Source organism: Aptenodytes patagonicus, chromosome 7 (assembly GCF_965638725.1).
Source record: "Aptenodytes patagonicus chromosome 7, bAptPat1.pri.cur, whole genome shotgun sequence".
Taxonomy (NCBI): domain Eukaryota; kingdom Metazoa; phylum Chordata; class Aves; order Sphenisciformes; family Spheniscidae; genus Aptenodytes; species Aptenodytes patagonicus.
In genome coordinates this window covers 33378802-33394832 of record NC_134955.1, presented here as the reverse complement: position 1 = coordinate 33394832, position 16031 = coordinate 33378802, and the positions used below count along the sequence as shown (strand labels likewise).

The window sequence follows — 16031 nt, the reverse complement described above, 5'->3', positions numbered from 1 at the left end:
AGTCATTTCTATGACTCTAACTGGAAATACCAAGTAGTAAATGAACAGAGAGACTGAAATCCACCCCCCCTAGTTGCTCTGAAAGGCAGTTTCACAGAACGTGAAAGGCTGGATCAGATTGGCAGCGTGCAGAAAACTACTGCCACTGCTCTACATGCTACTGGTCAGCAGATAAACAAAGCAATCCCATTTCCAGGGCTGTGAAGCCAGCAGTAAATTTACACAGCCATCTTTTTAATAGCTTTGAAGAATAAAGGAAAACAAAGCACAGTCATTTCAAGCTCCGTTAGAGAAAAAAAAATCAATGTTTGACAAATAGGAAGGGACAAATTCTGGATAAGGAAATGCTACTAAGCTTTTGGAAACATATGTGTTTTTTAACTGGCGATCAAATAGCGAGCGACCAGATGCCTTTGAAATACCTATGCACTTTAATGGCAGGAGCTGTTAAAATATATGGAGAGTCCATCATTAAAGCAAATGGGACAAAGCTCTCATTAGTAATTACTGTGTTACTCAACCAAACGTAGCAGCAGTGGTGCTAGTTCTGCAGTCCTTGCTCAACACATCTGTACCATCAATTCTCTACTGGTAAAAGCCTGTTTATGATTGTTCCCAGTTAGCTATTTAAGCTTTAAACATGTACTTGGGTTAGGAACGTATTCTGTCCATGTTAACTGATCATAGGCCCGGACTAATTTAGGTTGGAAGGAATCTCTGGAGGTCATCTAGCCAACCTCCTGCTCATGAAATGTAAAGTGAGATACAGAGAGTGTGCAGGGCTTACTCTAGGGGCGCAGGGGAAGGGGATCAAGAACTGTATCATATTCCTGACCCAGCATCATACCCTCTCAGCTGCAGGCTGCAGTTACCATGCAAAAAATGAAGTCTGGCTGTTCATTGGTGACACCTGAACTGTGACAACTTGGATTTCCAGGAGCAGTGGGTCTCCTTGCCAGAGACACACTGAGTAACACCACCTGCCATGGGAAATTTCTCTCCATGCCCTGGCACTTGACACTGCCAGCCCCTGAACTGATCTTTGCAGCAGCATCCTGCCTGCCTTCCCCAAATCGTGTCATTCCCAAAGTTGCCTCCGGTTGCAGCACCAGGTGGGACAGCACAACTTTCTTCATTTTCCCAAAGACTGTGACTGCACCATGTCCTATTCTTGTCAGTGTTCCCCAAACCATTCTTAATGCCCAATATGCCTAATGAAGTTTAGCCCACCAGAGTAAGCACTACAGTAAGCCACGAACAGGGCTGTAAAGCATGCCTCAAGGATCTCCCCCTTCCCTCTTTATTTCACTCCTAGTTGTGGGAAACTCGCTATGGGGATTTCCCTTAGGAATTCAGTAGAACTGACCTCTCGGAATGAACTTGTGTTGCAATACTTTTTGCAGAAAGCACACAGCCTAGCACATTTGTTCCTTGTAGTACAGCTCCAGGTCTCTCTGGTTTGCTAGCAGCACATTCCAACAGAGCAGAGTCCCTTGTTGTTTCCTATAGCAAAACTCCATACAGGACCTCCTGGATAAAAGGCAATTACATATTATTTGTAAATCTAACAGCCTTGGATTAACCCAAATACAAAATTTGATCCAATTTAGTCCCTTTTTTTCCTTGTCAGATAACTGTTTGACTGCCTTTTTGTACTTTCCTGAGCTCCAGCCCTCAGTCTGAGAAGCTATTTTACTACAAACGAAGCCAGTTGCTGCTACGAGACCGTACAGCGTTCCCGCTCTGCGGAGGGGTGTTTACGTTCTTGCTTTCTCCCCCCGGCCCCCTGGAGCAAACACAATCTCTTCACTTTGCAATGCCAAAAATAGAAGCGTTGGTATTTAAATTGTGAACAATCGAGTTTGGCAAACAATCCGTATGACTGCACCCTTTCTGAATCACGGGATTGAGTCATTTCCCTCACCTAAGCTGCTCTCTTCCCCCGTGCAGATTGCAGGAGCAGGGAGAAATACGGCACTAATGTTCTCCTGTCTGTGTGTCTTCCCAACCCCCCCACCCCCGTCCCCTGCAGCCTGCCTGCTCCAGGCCGAGCTGGTGAATTACGAGCGAGTCAAGGAGTACTGCCTCAAAGTGCTTCAGAAAGAAGGTGAGAACTTCAAGGCGCTCTATCGATCAGGAGTGGCATTTTACCACCTGGGCGACTTCAACAAGGCTCTCTACTACCTGAAAGAGGCAAGATCCCGCCAGCCGACAGGTATGGGGGGAAGCGGGGACATGGCTTTGCATTGAGCGTTTTTGCATTTCTTTTCATGAGACTTAGTCTGTCCCTGACTTGATTGCGTTGATTTCCACAGGGATGAGCATGACTCACGGTATCCTTTGCCATACTCCCCTTCAAGCACTCTCTCGTACTGCAGCAAGGTTGCAGTGCCCAGAGATTAACCACTGCCAAGGCTGCAGCACAACCTGGAAGATAACAGTATTGCTGGAATGCTGTCTGTGTGGAGGGGATCCTGCCTCTCTTTCCCTCCCTAGTTTATTTTTGAAGAAGAAAGCAGGATGGGGAAGAGTGGATCCCGACCGCTACATTTTCTGACTCTAAGAACAAGCTTTTTCCCCTTAGCAAAGTCAGGACACTATTTGTAATCCCCAGTAGCCACGCCTTCTACCGTCTCAGTAAAGAGTTAGTATTTTAATTTGATCAAAGAGACAGACATTTACTCACAAAACATTCATCAAGGATACTTCAACTTTTGCCATGAAATCAGCCAAGTATCTGTCATCCATGTGTCAAACCCCAACAATTCATTTTGGGACAGCAAAGAAATTATATATTCAAACAACTTGGCCTTGCCAGAGCAACCACCTTTATGCTAACCTACCCAACCTCAAAAGGTGGGTAGAAGGCCACGATGCAGAGACAGTGCTTTTATTTTTCTAAGAACTGCCTAATAGGGAGATAAAAACACACTATTGTTTAAACCATTTCTGTTAAAAGGAGAGAATTTTCTAATACGCCAAGAAAAATTAAAGGATCACGAGAAAGCAAAACAGAAGCCATGTGCAAAGAAAACCCCACAGAACAGCTCTTCCACCTGAACCTGAGAGGGAGGAGTAAGAACTGGGCATGAAACAGGAGTGAGCCTGGGCCCTGGTAGAGCACGGTGGAGCTGATGTTCGTTGAACTAGAGGAGGCAAGGGAGGCTGAGCTGGCTGTGGTTGGTGTCCTACAGGCATTGGCCCTGCAGGGCTCCTGCGGTGGCTGTGTGCTGGAGGAGTACCAGGGAGGGTGCGCTTAGGGGTGTGCTGGGATCTCCTTCCTCTTCCACCTCCCGTAAGGGTGCCTGGTCCCATCTGCCGCGCGTGGCCACGGGCTCCGGGCAGTCTGACAGCACAGCTGTGCACCCCACACTCCCCGAGCAAATGTGCTTAAAAGCTCAGTTTAGCCTGTTTTAGTTTACAGCGTGCCCTTCTGCTTTCAGCCCTTGCCAGAACCAGGAAATGGAGAAGCCTATGCAAGAGAAAAAATAAACGGTGGAAAATAAGAAGTTATCTTAACCTTGAAGTTCTGACTAGGCTCAGATGTGAAAAAGTCCTTTCAGCTGAACCACTTTGCTTCCATTTTTAAAATATGTATTTCTGTGCTCCCCACCCCCCCCAGTGATACTATTTATTTGGTATCCCTCATTGCTTCTTGAAATAAATACTAATTTATTCAACAGCAACAGCTTCAAATACCACAGCTTGCTGCAAAAACATACCAGAAAGTGTCCCCAAAGGCCTTTAATGTATACAAAAACAGTTCTGGCCTTCAGCTCTGCATCAGAGACTTTTCCCTGTTATTGTTAGGCCATTCAAGGCCATTGTTCCACTGTGTTATTTATGATTATGGAAAACTTGAAGGATATTCAGGGGGAAAGAAGCAAATAGATACAGTAAAAAAGGATGCGGCTGTTAAAATGCAGCAGTAGAAATCAGGTAACACTATCAAGAATCATTATGTGACCTAGAATAAGTGAGTGTCTCCACTTTCAGTGTCTCCATCTGCAAAATGCAATTGTTTTCCTTTATCTGAGGTTTCACTACACTCAGTGGTAAAAGCATTTGGTTATTATTACAGTCATGTTTTGTGTGTTCTTTTTTTTTCTAATAAGGAATGGTTTTGGCACAAATCATTGGCAGTTATTCTCTTTGGTGGAGGAGATTTTAAACGATAGAGAGGAATTAGCTAGCAAAGGGTTTTACTGTTCTAAAGGGCTGTCAGCACAGCAAATCCCTTATGGCTATTTACTGCCTGACAAGGATGAGGGTTAGGTCTGGCCTGATTTCTTATGCTACCGCCAAACAAAAAAATCACAAAAGCAGATGGAAATAACACAAGATAATTGTATAACCTTCCTTACTAAGAGAGAGGGAAGCCGCCGTTAAGTTGTGCAAAGCACACATGCAGCCCTCCATGAACTCTGTGTCCAGAGGCTGGTGCAGCATGGGCAGCCAAACATACCCTTACCTTCAAGCCTTGTTCAGCTCTTTCCCACCGGTGGGGCCACATTATCAAGGTAGGTACTGACTGGGATTGAGACCAGACCGTCAGCTGTCCTGGTAATATCAAACACCCACAGTTAGTCTCTGCTGGCCCTGTGCTGAAAGCTCACATTCAGACACCACGCAGACTGCACGTACGAGCCAGATTTCCCATGCTGCATGGAGCGGGCTCACGGCTGAGCTCAGGAGCTGCCTTCCTGAAGACCTGCAACTCAGAAGTCCTGGGAACAAAACCCAGGCCACGGTGTCTACACAGCAGATAAGCAACTGGGCTCTGAAACTACAGGGAGAAGCAGAAATGACCTGTAAAACAGCAGGAGGCCACTCTGCACAAGGACACAGGCACAGCCCTCACAGCCAGGAGATGTTCCCATTGCAGCTTTGCCAGCATCTCTTTGTACGAGTCTGACCAGTCACCTGACTCGTCCTCACCTGTTATTACCACATCAGCAGAAGGGGATCACTTCTTGCTCCCTGAGAGATGAGAGCCTTCTCTTCATTAACATTTACATTTAGCTTTGAAATACTTCTGCCGGCAGAGCTAGTATGGTGCAATACTATTTGATGGAAAAGACTTGACAAAGATAGGGTTCCACTTCTGTAAACAGAGTGCTGCTCTCATTACTTCTCTTTGGTAAAATAGTGGCCCTCAAAAAGGAAGCAAAACATGCCAAAACCTGCCCGGGAGATTTATAACCAACTGGCAATGGGAGTATCTCCTGCCCCCTATCAGGCTACACGTTATTTTGCCCTGGCTTCCCAGGCATGTGGAGATCTCCCAGGCGAGTGAAGCTGTGCTATCAGCAGCTAGCTACCTTACCCGCAAGCCTAAGGGAGCTGGCAACCTTTCATTGCCCAATTATGCACCGAACCCACCTCTGTCCCCTCAGCCAGGCGTCGAGTCCCTGCAGGCCCAGGCAGGTGTGATTTCCTAACATGCCTACACAGTTAACACTTATCACCTGCACAAAGTGTGAACCTCAGCAGCGGGGACGTTTACCCAGGCTGCAGCCCGTCAAAGCCTAGAAGGGCACAGAGCAGAGAGATTGCAGTGAGGTGCAGGCAGCACAGCAAGACTCTGGCCGGGCTATGGGCCCTGCCTTTACGCTGCTGGGCATTAGCCACCTGTCTGCCACACGCATGGATTTTATTTTAGGCCTAAAATTCAGCCCATCAACTGAATTTCTTCGCTTTGGGAGGCTGCGCAACTAAAACCAATTCTGTTTTTAAAAAAGCTGCTTTAAAATTTGCTAGGCTGGTATGAAATGCTAATGCATGAACAGCCCAGGATTCTGGTGCACCTTGTGTAACACAAGCAACAGCAGAACTTCTTGGCTCATTAAGAATGCCCCAAACGGGTCAAGTAACTTAATCACTGAATCCCACCCTCCAGACTGACTAGGATGATGCAGTTGAACCTGCAGAAGACTCAGCAGGGAGACCCACCTCACCAGAGACACCTTGAGAAGTCACAACAGTATTGTCACAGCTCACTGCTACCCCATGGCATGTTTGTGGAGAGCTCTGTGTGAAGGGAAACCGATCCGTCTCCCACTGTCTCAGCTCTGCCTGAGGGCACAACAGGGATGTCCCCTTCTCATGTTTAAAGGAAACTTTGCACCCACAACTGCTTTGGTGGGTGCAATACCCACACTTGCTAGTGCTGGACATGTTACCAGTAATTTGCTCATCTCTGAAAGCTCAAGCACTTCTCATTTCCCTAGCTGGTGTGGGGCACATCGCTGTTTGGATGAGGAGGAGACAAGATTGCCCTCTGACTGTGGACTGCTGTGCACTTCAGATTGATTTCTGAGGATCTAATAACTTAAATGGACTAAGCCCTGTTTGGCTGGCTGAGTAAGGCTGTGAGCAAAGAACCATTTTTCAATCAATACATAAGTGAAAGTGGCTATTTTTTTGCTTGCTTGCTTCTGATACCACATGGCTTTTGCCACTACATGGGTGCCATGTGCGTGGGAAGTCACCCTCGTGATAGTAAATCGACACGATTTGAGAAAGGACTGACCATGACTGCAGAATCACGAGGTCTGTCTGGAGATACATACTTGTTTAGATCAACCTGTGCTTCAGGGTGAACAGGTTCCCTCACTGCTGGGGCCAGGAGGTAAAACAAAACTCAAACGTTCTGTGTGCTGTATTGATGCACTGAAATACTGGAAGGAAAAAGAGGGCTCAGCTTACCACCTGCACAGTACTGGGATCTCACAGCTCTCTACAGGGATGAAGCAGTGGTTCTCTGCCCCTAGGAACTTCATTGTCCAGAATTTCCAAGCATCAAGCAGCCACATTAGAGCTACCACCTGACTATGCTGCCCAGCATCTGGAAATTAGACAGGATAGACAAGGCAGTATGCAGCATACCACATATGACAAAAATGCAGATAGAGTGTCATGGTGGAAGGACTTCCAAATACGAAATTTAAGGAAAACAAGGGTACAAAGAGAATGTGAGGGATGCTCTTCCCAATTCAACTCATCATGGGAAAATGTGAGAAGAGTGAAATAGGCTGTAAAAGGGATAGGAGGGCAAAAAGGCAGAGCGTAACTGTACACAAGATGTCTTTAGAGGCTTGCATGCAGGCACGGAGGGAAGGGAAGCCATTCCACAAGCATGGGTAGGGATGACCTGGATAGTTTCAACTGTGTGAATTCAAATGTGCTGACCAAGAGTAATCAGAGAGAAGGTAAAAACTAGCTGTCGTGGTTTAACCTCAGTTGGCAACTGAGGACCACACAGCTGCTTGCTCACTCCCCCACCCACCCACCCAGTGGGATGGGAGAGAGAATTGGAAGAGTAGAAGTGAGAAAAACTCGTGGGTTGAGATAAAAACAGTTTAATAATTGAAATAAAATAATAACAATAATAATAATAATAATGTAATAATAATAATAATATACAAAGCAAGTGATGCACAATGCAATTGCTCACCACCCGCCCAGCCAGTCCCCAAGCAGCGGCCCCCCCGGCCAGCTTTCCCCCAGTTTATGTACCGAGCATGATGTCACATGATATGGAATACCCCTTGGACCAGTTTGGGTCAGCGGTCCTGGCTGTGCCCCCTCCCAGCTTCTTGTGCACCTCCAGCCTTCTCAGTCGGCAGAGCATGGGAAGCTGAAAAGTCCTTGTCTAGTGTAAGCACTACCTAGCAACAACTAAAACATCGGTGTGTTATCAACATTGGTCTCCTCCTAAATCCAACACACAGCACTGTACCAGCTACTAGGAAGAAAATTAACTCTATCCCTGCCGAAACCAGGACACTAGCTGAGGCGAGATCTTGAGCAGCAGGGATGGGCACAAATCTGACCAGATTCTCCAAAACCAAAGCAGAAGGGTTTGGTTCAGAGCCCCTTCCAGCTGATGCTGTTCCTGCAGGCAGCGCTGGAGCCATGTTGCTCCCCAGGTGATATACCAAGGATGAAGGTGCAGTGTGTCTGTCTTTCACAGGGACTTGTAACAACCGTACGTGTATGTGTGTGCTCTTTCCCTGCAGATACCAATGTCATACGATATATCCAGCTGACAGAGATGAAGCTCAGCAGATGTTCCCAGAGAGAGAAAGAAGCCTTGTGAAAATGAAGCCACTTCAGCTGAAATGCCCAAGGGGGAACATTTCCTTCCTAGAAGCCCATTTGGTGGATTTTCCTGTTTGCTCTGCCTCATCCTCATCTCCTCATCCATCCACTCTCCCTTGCTCTTCATTGAATCCCAGTTTTGAAAAAAGAGACTTAGACACTGGATAGGGCTGCTTGCCAACCATGGTAATACCCCTTCCCTGTGGCAGGAGAGCACAATGGCTACAGCTGGCCTTGTTCCAAGACTGGAAATCTGGAGTAGGCAATGCTGGGGGACCTTTCTGGTCCTGAGCTGACTGCCTATTGCCCTTAGGGAAGCAACCACCAGAACAACAACTTCCTGACCAGGCAAGTTGGAGGCAAACAACTTCTGCTCTGAGTGATCACTGGAGCTTGGAAGAGCTAAGAAACCAAGAGAGCCACTGGTCATTTCACAGGGGATAGCAAATGCCTTTTTATCATCAGTTCCCTCTGCCTGCTTCTCCAGTGTGTGTTATCAGTCTCCAGTGAGAGCTCACACGCTCCCAGTCTAATGCCAGTGAAAACTGTTTCTAAACATCCTCTTAATGAAAGCACAGAGCACCCTACAACCCCCCCGCAGAGCTGTCCTGGTGCCAGAGGAGAAGGCTGTGGGCTACCACAGAATGCTGAACGGTCTGTGAAAGCGTGGTGTACAGTATGAGGGAAAAACTGTGAAATAATTCATTAAAGGCAAATAAAAATTATTAATAGGCAACAAGTCCAGGCATTGCTTTTCAAAGGGAACTCTTGGGTTCCCCGTGTCCAGACAGGCAACATTGCCTGGTGGGGGGCAGCATGGGGTGGGGAACAAAGGACGTCTCCATTCTTATCTTGGCTCTGCCAATGCCTTGCTGTGGGATCTTGGGCAAGTCACTTAGCCTCTCTGTGCCTCGGTTTCCCCATCTGTACACTGGGGATAATAATACTTCCCTACCTCGCAGGGGTGTTGTGAGGATGTATTAGTTAATGTTTGTAAGTAACAGTACAGTGATGTACAGTGCTAAGTATTATTAGTACATTGGGTTGAGGTCTTGATTCTCCCACCTTGTGTTGGTGCTTCCTGTGTCCTGTTTTTTCTTTTGTAGGAGAACATGGTGCTGACAAACAGGGCAGGACCAACAGCTTTGGAGCCTATTTCAGCAGCCCATAGGGCCTGTTTAGACCTCCTCCAGCAGTCTGATCACTTCTAAGAGCTCAGGCTCCTTGGCTCAAGGGTCCTTTTCTGAAACTGCCAGTAACGGGATCAGTAAGTGCCACAAACACATTTCCAGTGTGACTGCCCCATCAGTGGCCCACAGGGACCTGCTCCCAGTTGCAGGTTGTACATGAGTGGTCTCATCCCATGGTGGTCAGTGTGAAGTGAGTGTACCCAGAGATACTTTGCTCGGCCCTCAGCTGAAACATGGAAATTGAAACACAGAGAGCTGAACAGACAAAGTTCAGCCAAGTGCTTTGGTCCCAGTGGATGTGGTGTCCGCAGACAGTTGGCTACGGCATCCCACATTCCAGCTGTGGTATCTCGCCACATTTTTCTCTAGCCAAAATTTGAAAGAGTTGATAGAGAAACATCAAGAGAAAAGGCAAATCTCTATCATTGTCTCTGAAAAAAATGAAGTTGTATTCTTTAGCTCAGGGACACATCCAGCCCACATTGGGGGTGGTGAAGAGACCATCTCAAAGTGGCATGTAAGTCTCTGAGATAAGGTGGACCTACATAAGTTGCGTGAAACTTATATTACCTGTGATGGCACCAGAAGTTCATGTTCCTCAGGTGGGTGGTGGAAAGCAGCTGCTTCCCAAAATCGAGAACACTGTGTGCAGCTACTGTGAAGGAAAGGGCTGTGTACTGGAGGCAGCACAGTCACCTTCTTCAGGTGGCCCATGCTTCATACATCTGTGCCAGAAATAGCAAGCACCTCTGCCCACCACTACGCACGTCTAAGCAATAAATGAGGCTACAGCTGCTACTGGGACAACAATTGAGTTAAAGAGGACAAATGAGGGAATTCTGTAGGTAATTGTGAACTAGACCAGAAAAAAAGGTTAGGCAGAGGTGTGCTTGGGTGCATGTAAGGTATTCCTGGTACTGTATAAAACACAGAGCTAATAAGATGCCGCTTCTCAGGCACATGCATTTCTCCATATCCTAAATACATCACAGCACACAGCAAATTCAAATAGTGGTGACTCCCCCCCCCGTCATATTGCTCATGACAGTTCATCCCACAGCTGCGTGTGTCTCTTCACTAGGAGTGAAATGAGGATTCATCCTGCAGGCCATGCAGGAGGAGAGGATACCACCTACACAAACAGTCTCTGCCCCAGGAAAGCTCAGGCGAGCAGAGGCAGGCTTGTTACTCATGACCTTAATGTAAGAGAAAGGGCATTTTCCAGTCACTGGAGATGTAGGTCCATGGACTGTCACTTTGTCAGGAAACAATCTTAGCCCTCGCAATGGCTTCACTGATATACTGTCACTGCATCAATCCCGTGTATACATTAGTATAAAAAGGGCACAGCAGACTCCAAAATACAGTCTTCTCAGTTCTTAGCCTCTTTCCCTCCAGGAACATTGCAAAGTGTGGGGGAAAGTGGGCATTTTGTGAATGTGCATATGAAAAAGATCTCGGAGAGCCTCCAAGTGCTACGCAACAACCTACTTTCTGCAGAAAATGGTTGTCCTTACGTAGCTTGACACTCAGGGTACCTGCAAGCAGTGCACAGTCACACCAGGAGCTGGAAGAAGGAAGTCGCCAAAGAGAAAACAGAGTCAGGGACTGTTTTGCCAGCTATTTAGCATCTGTGTGTTTCTACAGTGACACAGAGCTTGAGCGAAACATGGACAAAACTCCAGGTGGGCGCCCTCCACATGTCAAGGAGAGAGACAGCAGCAATGCCGCCAAAGCCAACAGAGCTTGTGTGGACTGCACTCTCCCCATAGTAGCCAGCTCTGCCTTGCAGTATCAAACATCTCAGTAGAGTTTGCAGTCTAATTGCACTCAGTAGAGTGCAGACACATCACCACTTCTACTGTATGTGTCAGGGGAGTAGGGAAGAGCCTTTGAAACTTCCTAAAAGGCTTTGTCTTCTGCAGAAAGAAGGAGAAGGCATATTTGACTTCCAGCACATTAAGGGGCTCTTCAGCTCTAGAGGAGCAAGGCCCTAAAAGACCATGGGCAAGTTTATCTCCTGGCCACTGCTGAATTTAAGAATACCCAAGGGAGAAACTTGTGGTTTTGTTCAAGAACTGCCTTAATGGGAAACAGAAGAATGAAATAAGGATTGGCCGTAAAGGGGAGAACCTGTTATCAAGCCCCCAAGAAAGAGGTCTATGTATACAACAAAACCCTCCAGAGTAGAGTTACACACCTTTTCCAGTGAGTGGTTCTTAACAGCCAGGTGTGGAGGTGTGGGCAGAGGCCACCCAATCCCACCCAAGGTACCCAGCCATTGCTGTAGGGGGTTGGAGAGACAGAGAAGGACACTCTGTTGGAAGTGGTCATGTCCACTACAAGTTGATGGTATTTTTCTGTGGAGCAGTCAAATGGCAACATGAGAATACACATCCTGGAAGCCAAAACAAGCAAACAAGGCTTTAGCTCAGCCAGGTGGTATATGCGTATGTCCTCAACACATGGTACATACGGGAATGAACACAGGCCCCTCCAGGTACCCAGCAGGGCTAAAATGTCTCCAGTGCAATGGGAAGTGAGCCCATTCGCCCATCACATGTGAAAACAACAGGAACAAAATGGCATGGCAGATGCCAGGCAGAGCAGTAGGAAAGCTGACAGCAAGCAAAAACTGAGGTTGAAATGAGAGAGGGATGAGCTGATCATGGGATACAAAATACAAACCAAACCCAGGTTCATGGGCAGAATGAGAATTGAACTAGAAAAAACCTGGCCAAAGGCTTAGTCACATTATTTGCAGTTCATAACAAGACCCAGTTTTAACTGGCAGGATACACAGCAGGAAAAAGGGCAGTAAGATTAGAGGTGATTTTCCAGCTGGAGGGCACAAAAGAGGGGGAGGCTTCCTTCCTCCAGCACAATCATTTTTAAAAGTGTGAGAAGACAAACACATGCTGGCTGCAGAATTTTTCCAAATGTGTGTTAACCATTGCAGTTGGTAAAAGTGGCCTGGACAGGGTGGAGAAGTCTTTGTTTAAATTAAGACGACGGTATGACTGGTTTCCAGAACTGACAGGAAAGCAAAGATCTGGCTATTCTTGCTTGCTAGTGAACCCAGGAGCCCGTAAGATGAAGAGGAGGATCTTGAGTGCAGAGCAACCCCCTTCGCCGTGCATCTCAGTTTTGCTTTCCCAGAATTTCTCTGCAAGTTTCAGCTGTGTAAATGTTCTCCCGAAACTACAGCCCAGCAGGCCCAGGAACGGCTGTGTTCTTGTGATGCTTCACGTGAGATCTCCAGAGGCTTTGTCTGCATTGTTTTCTTTATGCTCAATCCCTTGATGATACCCTGACTCTTTCTTTTTCCAAGGGGCAGGAGAAGGGAAGGGGGAGAGTATGCACTGGGAAATCAAACCAAATTCACACAGGACCTGCTGACTACCCCTCTTCTCTGCTCGTTTATTCACCTTTTCTTCTACACCCTGAAGCACACTGATGTTCGTCCCAAGTTTCTACTGTGAAACTCCTTGCTCTGCACAGTAGTTTAGAGGCTTGGGCAGGGGTTACTTAAATAAGGAAGAACAGTGGTGGGCCAGTGTGCCACCCAGATGCGATGCTTGGGAGGGTGCAGTAAATTATCAGGTTCCTTAATACTATCCATGGGCTCACATAACCAATTAGTAGGACTTTGTATCGCTGCAGCTGGTATGAGATGGTTTCCAGAGATTGTTCTGAGTTGATCTTCTTAGGAGTTCCTCGGTTACTAAATGCTGCAGGCTATACTACCACACCAATAACAGCCTCAATGCTGCCTCAGTGAAGGTGATGAAAAGCCAAGACATCCTCCTGGCTCCTCTCACACCTACAATTTAAGGAAGGTAAATTCATGGATACTTGATAAGAAGATGAGAGGAAACCTGTGGCAATACGTGACTTTAGTAGCCTGTGAGGTGGAAGGGGGTGTAAGTAGTCCCACAGATGTAGGGAGGGGAAAAAAAACCCTCTCTTTTGCTTCCCAGAGACAGATGCTCCCTCTGTCACTGCAAGGGGCCAGCTCAAACTGTGTTCAGCTGGGAGAGCTGTGCCTGCAGCAACTGTTTCCAGTAGTGCTTGTGGTGGGGAATCAGGAAATAAATAGACTGTGTAGTGCCCAGGAAATTACCTTGTGTATTGGGTTTGCGTGGCAAGGTTTTGGTAGTGGGGGGGCTACAGGGGGGCTTCTGTGAGAAGCTTCTAGAAACTTCCTCTATGTCAAATGGAGCCAATGCCAGCCGGCTCCAAGATGGACCTGCCGCTGGCCAAGTCCGAGCCCACCAGCGACGGTGGTAGCGCCTCTGGGATAATGTATCTAAGAAGGGGAAAAAAAAAACCCTGCGGAACGGCAACTGCAGCCAAAGAGAGGAGCGAGAATATGGGAGAGAAACAGCTCTGCAGACACCAAGGTCAGTGAAGAAGGAGGGGGAGGGGAGGAGGTGCTCCAGGCGCCAGAGCAGAGATTCCCCTGCAGCCCGTGGTGAAGACCATGGTGAGGCAGGCTGTCCCCCTGCAGCCCATGGAAGTTAATGGTGGAGTAGATAGCCAACTGCAGCCCATGGAGGACCCCACGCTGGAGCAGGTGGATGCCCGAAGAAGGCTGTGACCCCGTGGGAAGCCCACGCTGGAGCAGGCTCTTGGCAGGACCTGTGGACCCGTGGAGAGAGGAGCCCATGCTGGAGCAGGTTTGCTGGCAGGACTTGTGACCCCGTGGGGGACCCACGCTGGAGCAGTCTTTTCCTGAAGGACTGCACCCCGTGGAAAGGACCCACGCTGGAGCAGTTCATGAAGAACTGCAGCCCGTGGGAAGGACTCATGTGGAGAAGTTCACGGAGGACTGTCTCCCGCGGGAGGGACCCCACGCTGGAGCAGAAAAGAGAGTGAGGAGTCCTCCCCCTGAGGAGGAGGGAGCAGCAGAAACAACATGTGATGAACTGACCGCAACCCCCATTCCCTGTCCCCCTGCGTGGCTGGGGAGGAGGAGGTAGAGAATTCAGGAGTGAAGTTGAGCCTGGGAAGAAGGGAGGGGTAGGGGAACGTGTTTTTAAGATTTGCTTTTATTTCTCATTATCCTACTCTGATTTGATTGGTAATAAATTAAACTAATTTCCCCAAGTCGAGCCTGTTTTGCCCGTGACGGTAACTGGTGAGTGATCTCTCCCCGTCCTTATCTCGACCCACGAGCCTTTCATTATATTTTCTCTCCCCTGCCCAGCTGAGGAGGGGAGTGATAGAGCTGCTTTGGTGCGCACCTGGCATCCAGCTAGGGTCAACCCACCACACCTTGTTACCCTAGTTTCATGCTCACTCCTTATCCTATGGAAAGCATCTGTTGTGTTACATGGACAGGTAAGAGGGCAAGGAGGAGAAGAGGGTATGCGGCAGGATGGAAAGAAACACAATACACCTTTTTCCCCCTCTTCCTAACAGAACTGTACAGGAGCAAATTCACTGAAGGGCCTGCAAATTTTTTTTCACTTGCTAATATGAGGACCCGTTTAGCAGGTTGACTCGTCCACCGCAAACTGGGAGCTCCTGAATTTCCCTCCTCCACTTTGCAATGAGCAGCGAGTGCCAGGGCTGCCTTTGTGCCGGGGCTGCCTCTGCCAGGCACAGCAGCCAGCACTGCGCTTCCCCCTGCCCCGGGACCTCCTGCTTTCCCTGCTGCCTGCTTCGGACAAGCTCCAGATCTGCTTCTTGCCTGCTACAGCTGTGCTGTAGTGCAGGCACACGGGCCGAACAAGCAGATGGATTTTTTTTCCTTATGTAGCAAAATTACTATTTGTGTTTGTTGGGGGAAAATGATCTGGCTGTAGCTGTGAGCCCCGTGTACAGCACTGTTCAACCATGGCAGTGGCAAATGAAGCTGCTCTACAAGAGAGGCTGACTTCACAGGCCCTACCCACAGCCTTTCTCCTTCCTTTATCGCCAGCCAAGTTTTATAAATAGCAGCAGCTCTGCAACAACTAACTTCCACAACTTTTGTTTCCTTCCAGAGGGCTCCCCTTCACTCCATTTTGCCCGCCAGGGAGGGTGAACCTGTGCCAGCTCATAGCTACCTCTGGCAACTCCCCATCACTGCTGAGGAAATAACCTGTAACGTAGCCAGGTGGAACTGGCAGGGGCATTAGGGAATAAAAGGACAAATTTGGCTGGGGCTTTGGGGCCAACACGGATCCTCATACAAATAGCGCCACCAGATCTGCAGTAATTACACGTGCCCAGATGCCTGTGATACACGGCACTCATGAAAGCTCCCTGTTGCCCACCACAGCCTACAGAGGTGATGGGAGATTAGCTCAGAGGAAGGGTGAATCACCAGTGTACTTTCTTCATTATACTATTTTCTCCTCAGAGCTGAGCTAACAGAAGCATATGAGCATATGTTCTCTTGTCTATTGTCAGAGCTACAAATCAAAACTGTGATTCATATGAAACTGTACATTTTCCGTATTAGACCCTAGCTTACCTCAGTACTGTAAAGGTTTGGTGTTAACTACTGTGAAATACTGACATCCAAAATGCAAAATGTGAGCACTGAAGATGACAGAAAAGCTTTGTATAAAGAACTCTGCCAAGAAAAAAAAAAATCACTTTGAAAGGAAAGGAAAAAGTCCTGGTTACTAGTAACAGAAGCTAGATTTAATATTAAATCATCTCGACCAGCGACTTTGTTTGCAGCATTTACGGAGGCATTCCTCAGTCTATGCATGTGTGAGTGTGCGTGCATGTGGGTGTATGTGG

The 16031-nt window shown here is 47.8% G+C and overlaps 1 protein-coding gene across 1 annotated transcript in view; it reads left to right on the top strand.

Annotated features, from left to right (window-relative positions):
• Nucleotides 1-14402, top strand: part of TTC9 (tetratricopeptide repeat domain 9) — a 35028-nt gene extending 20626 nt beyond the window's left edge. Inside the window, exons 2-3 of the mRNA XM_076344770.1 lie at nt 2033-2215; nt 8022-14402. Coding sequence (XP_076200885.1) covers nt 2033-2215; nt 8022-8101 — 263 coding nt within the window. The 3' untranslated portion in view covers nt 8102-14402. The remainder of the gene's footprint in view (nt 1-2032; nt 2216-8021) is intronic.
• The last annotated feature ends 1629 nt before the right edge of the window (nt 14403-16031 follow it).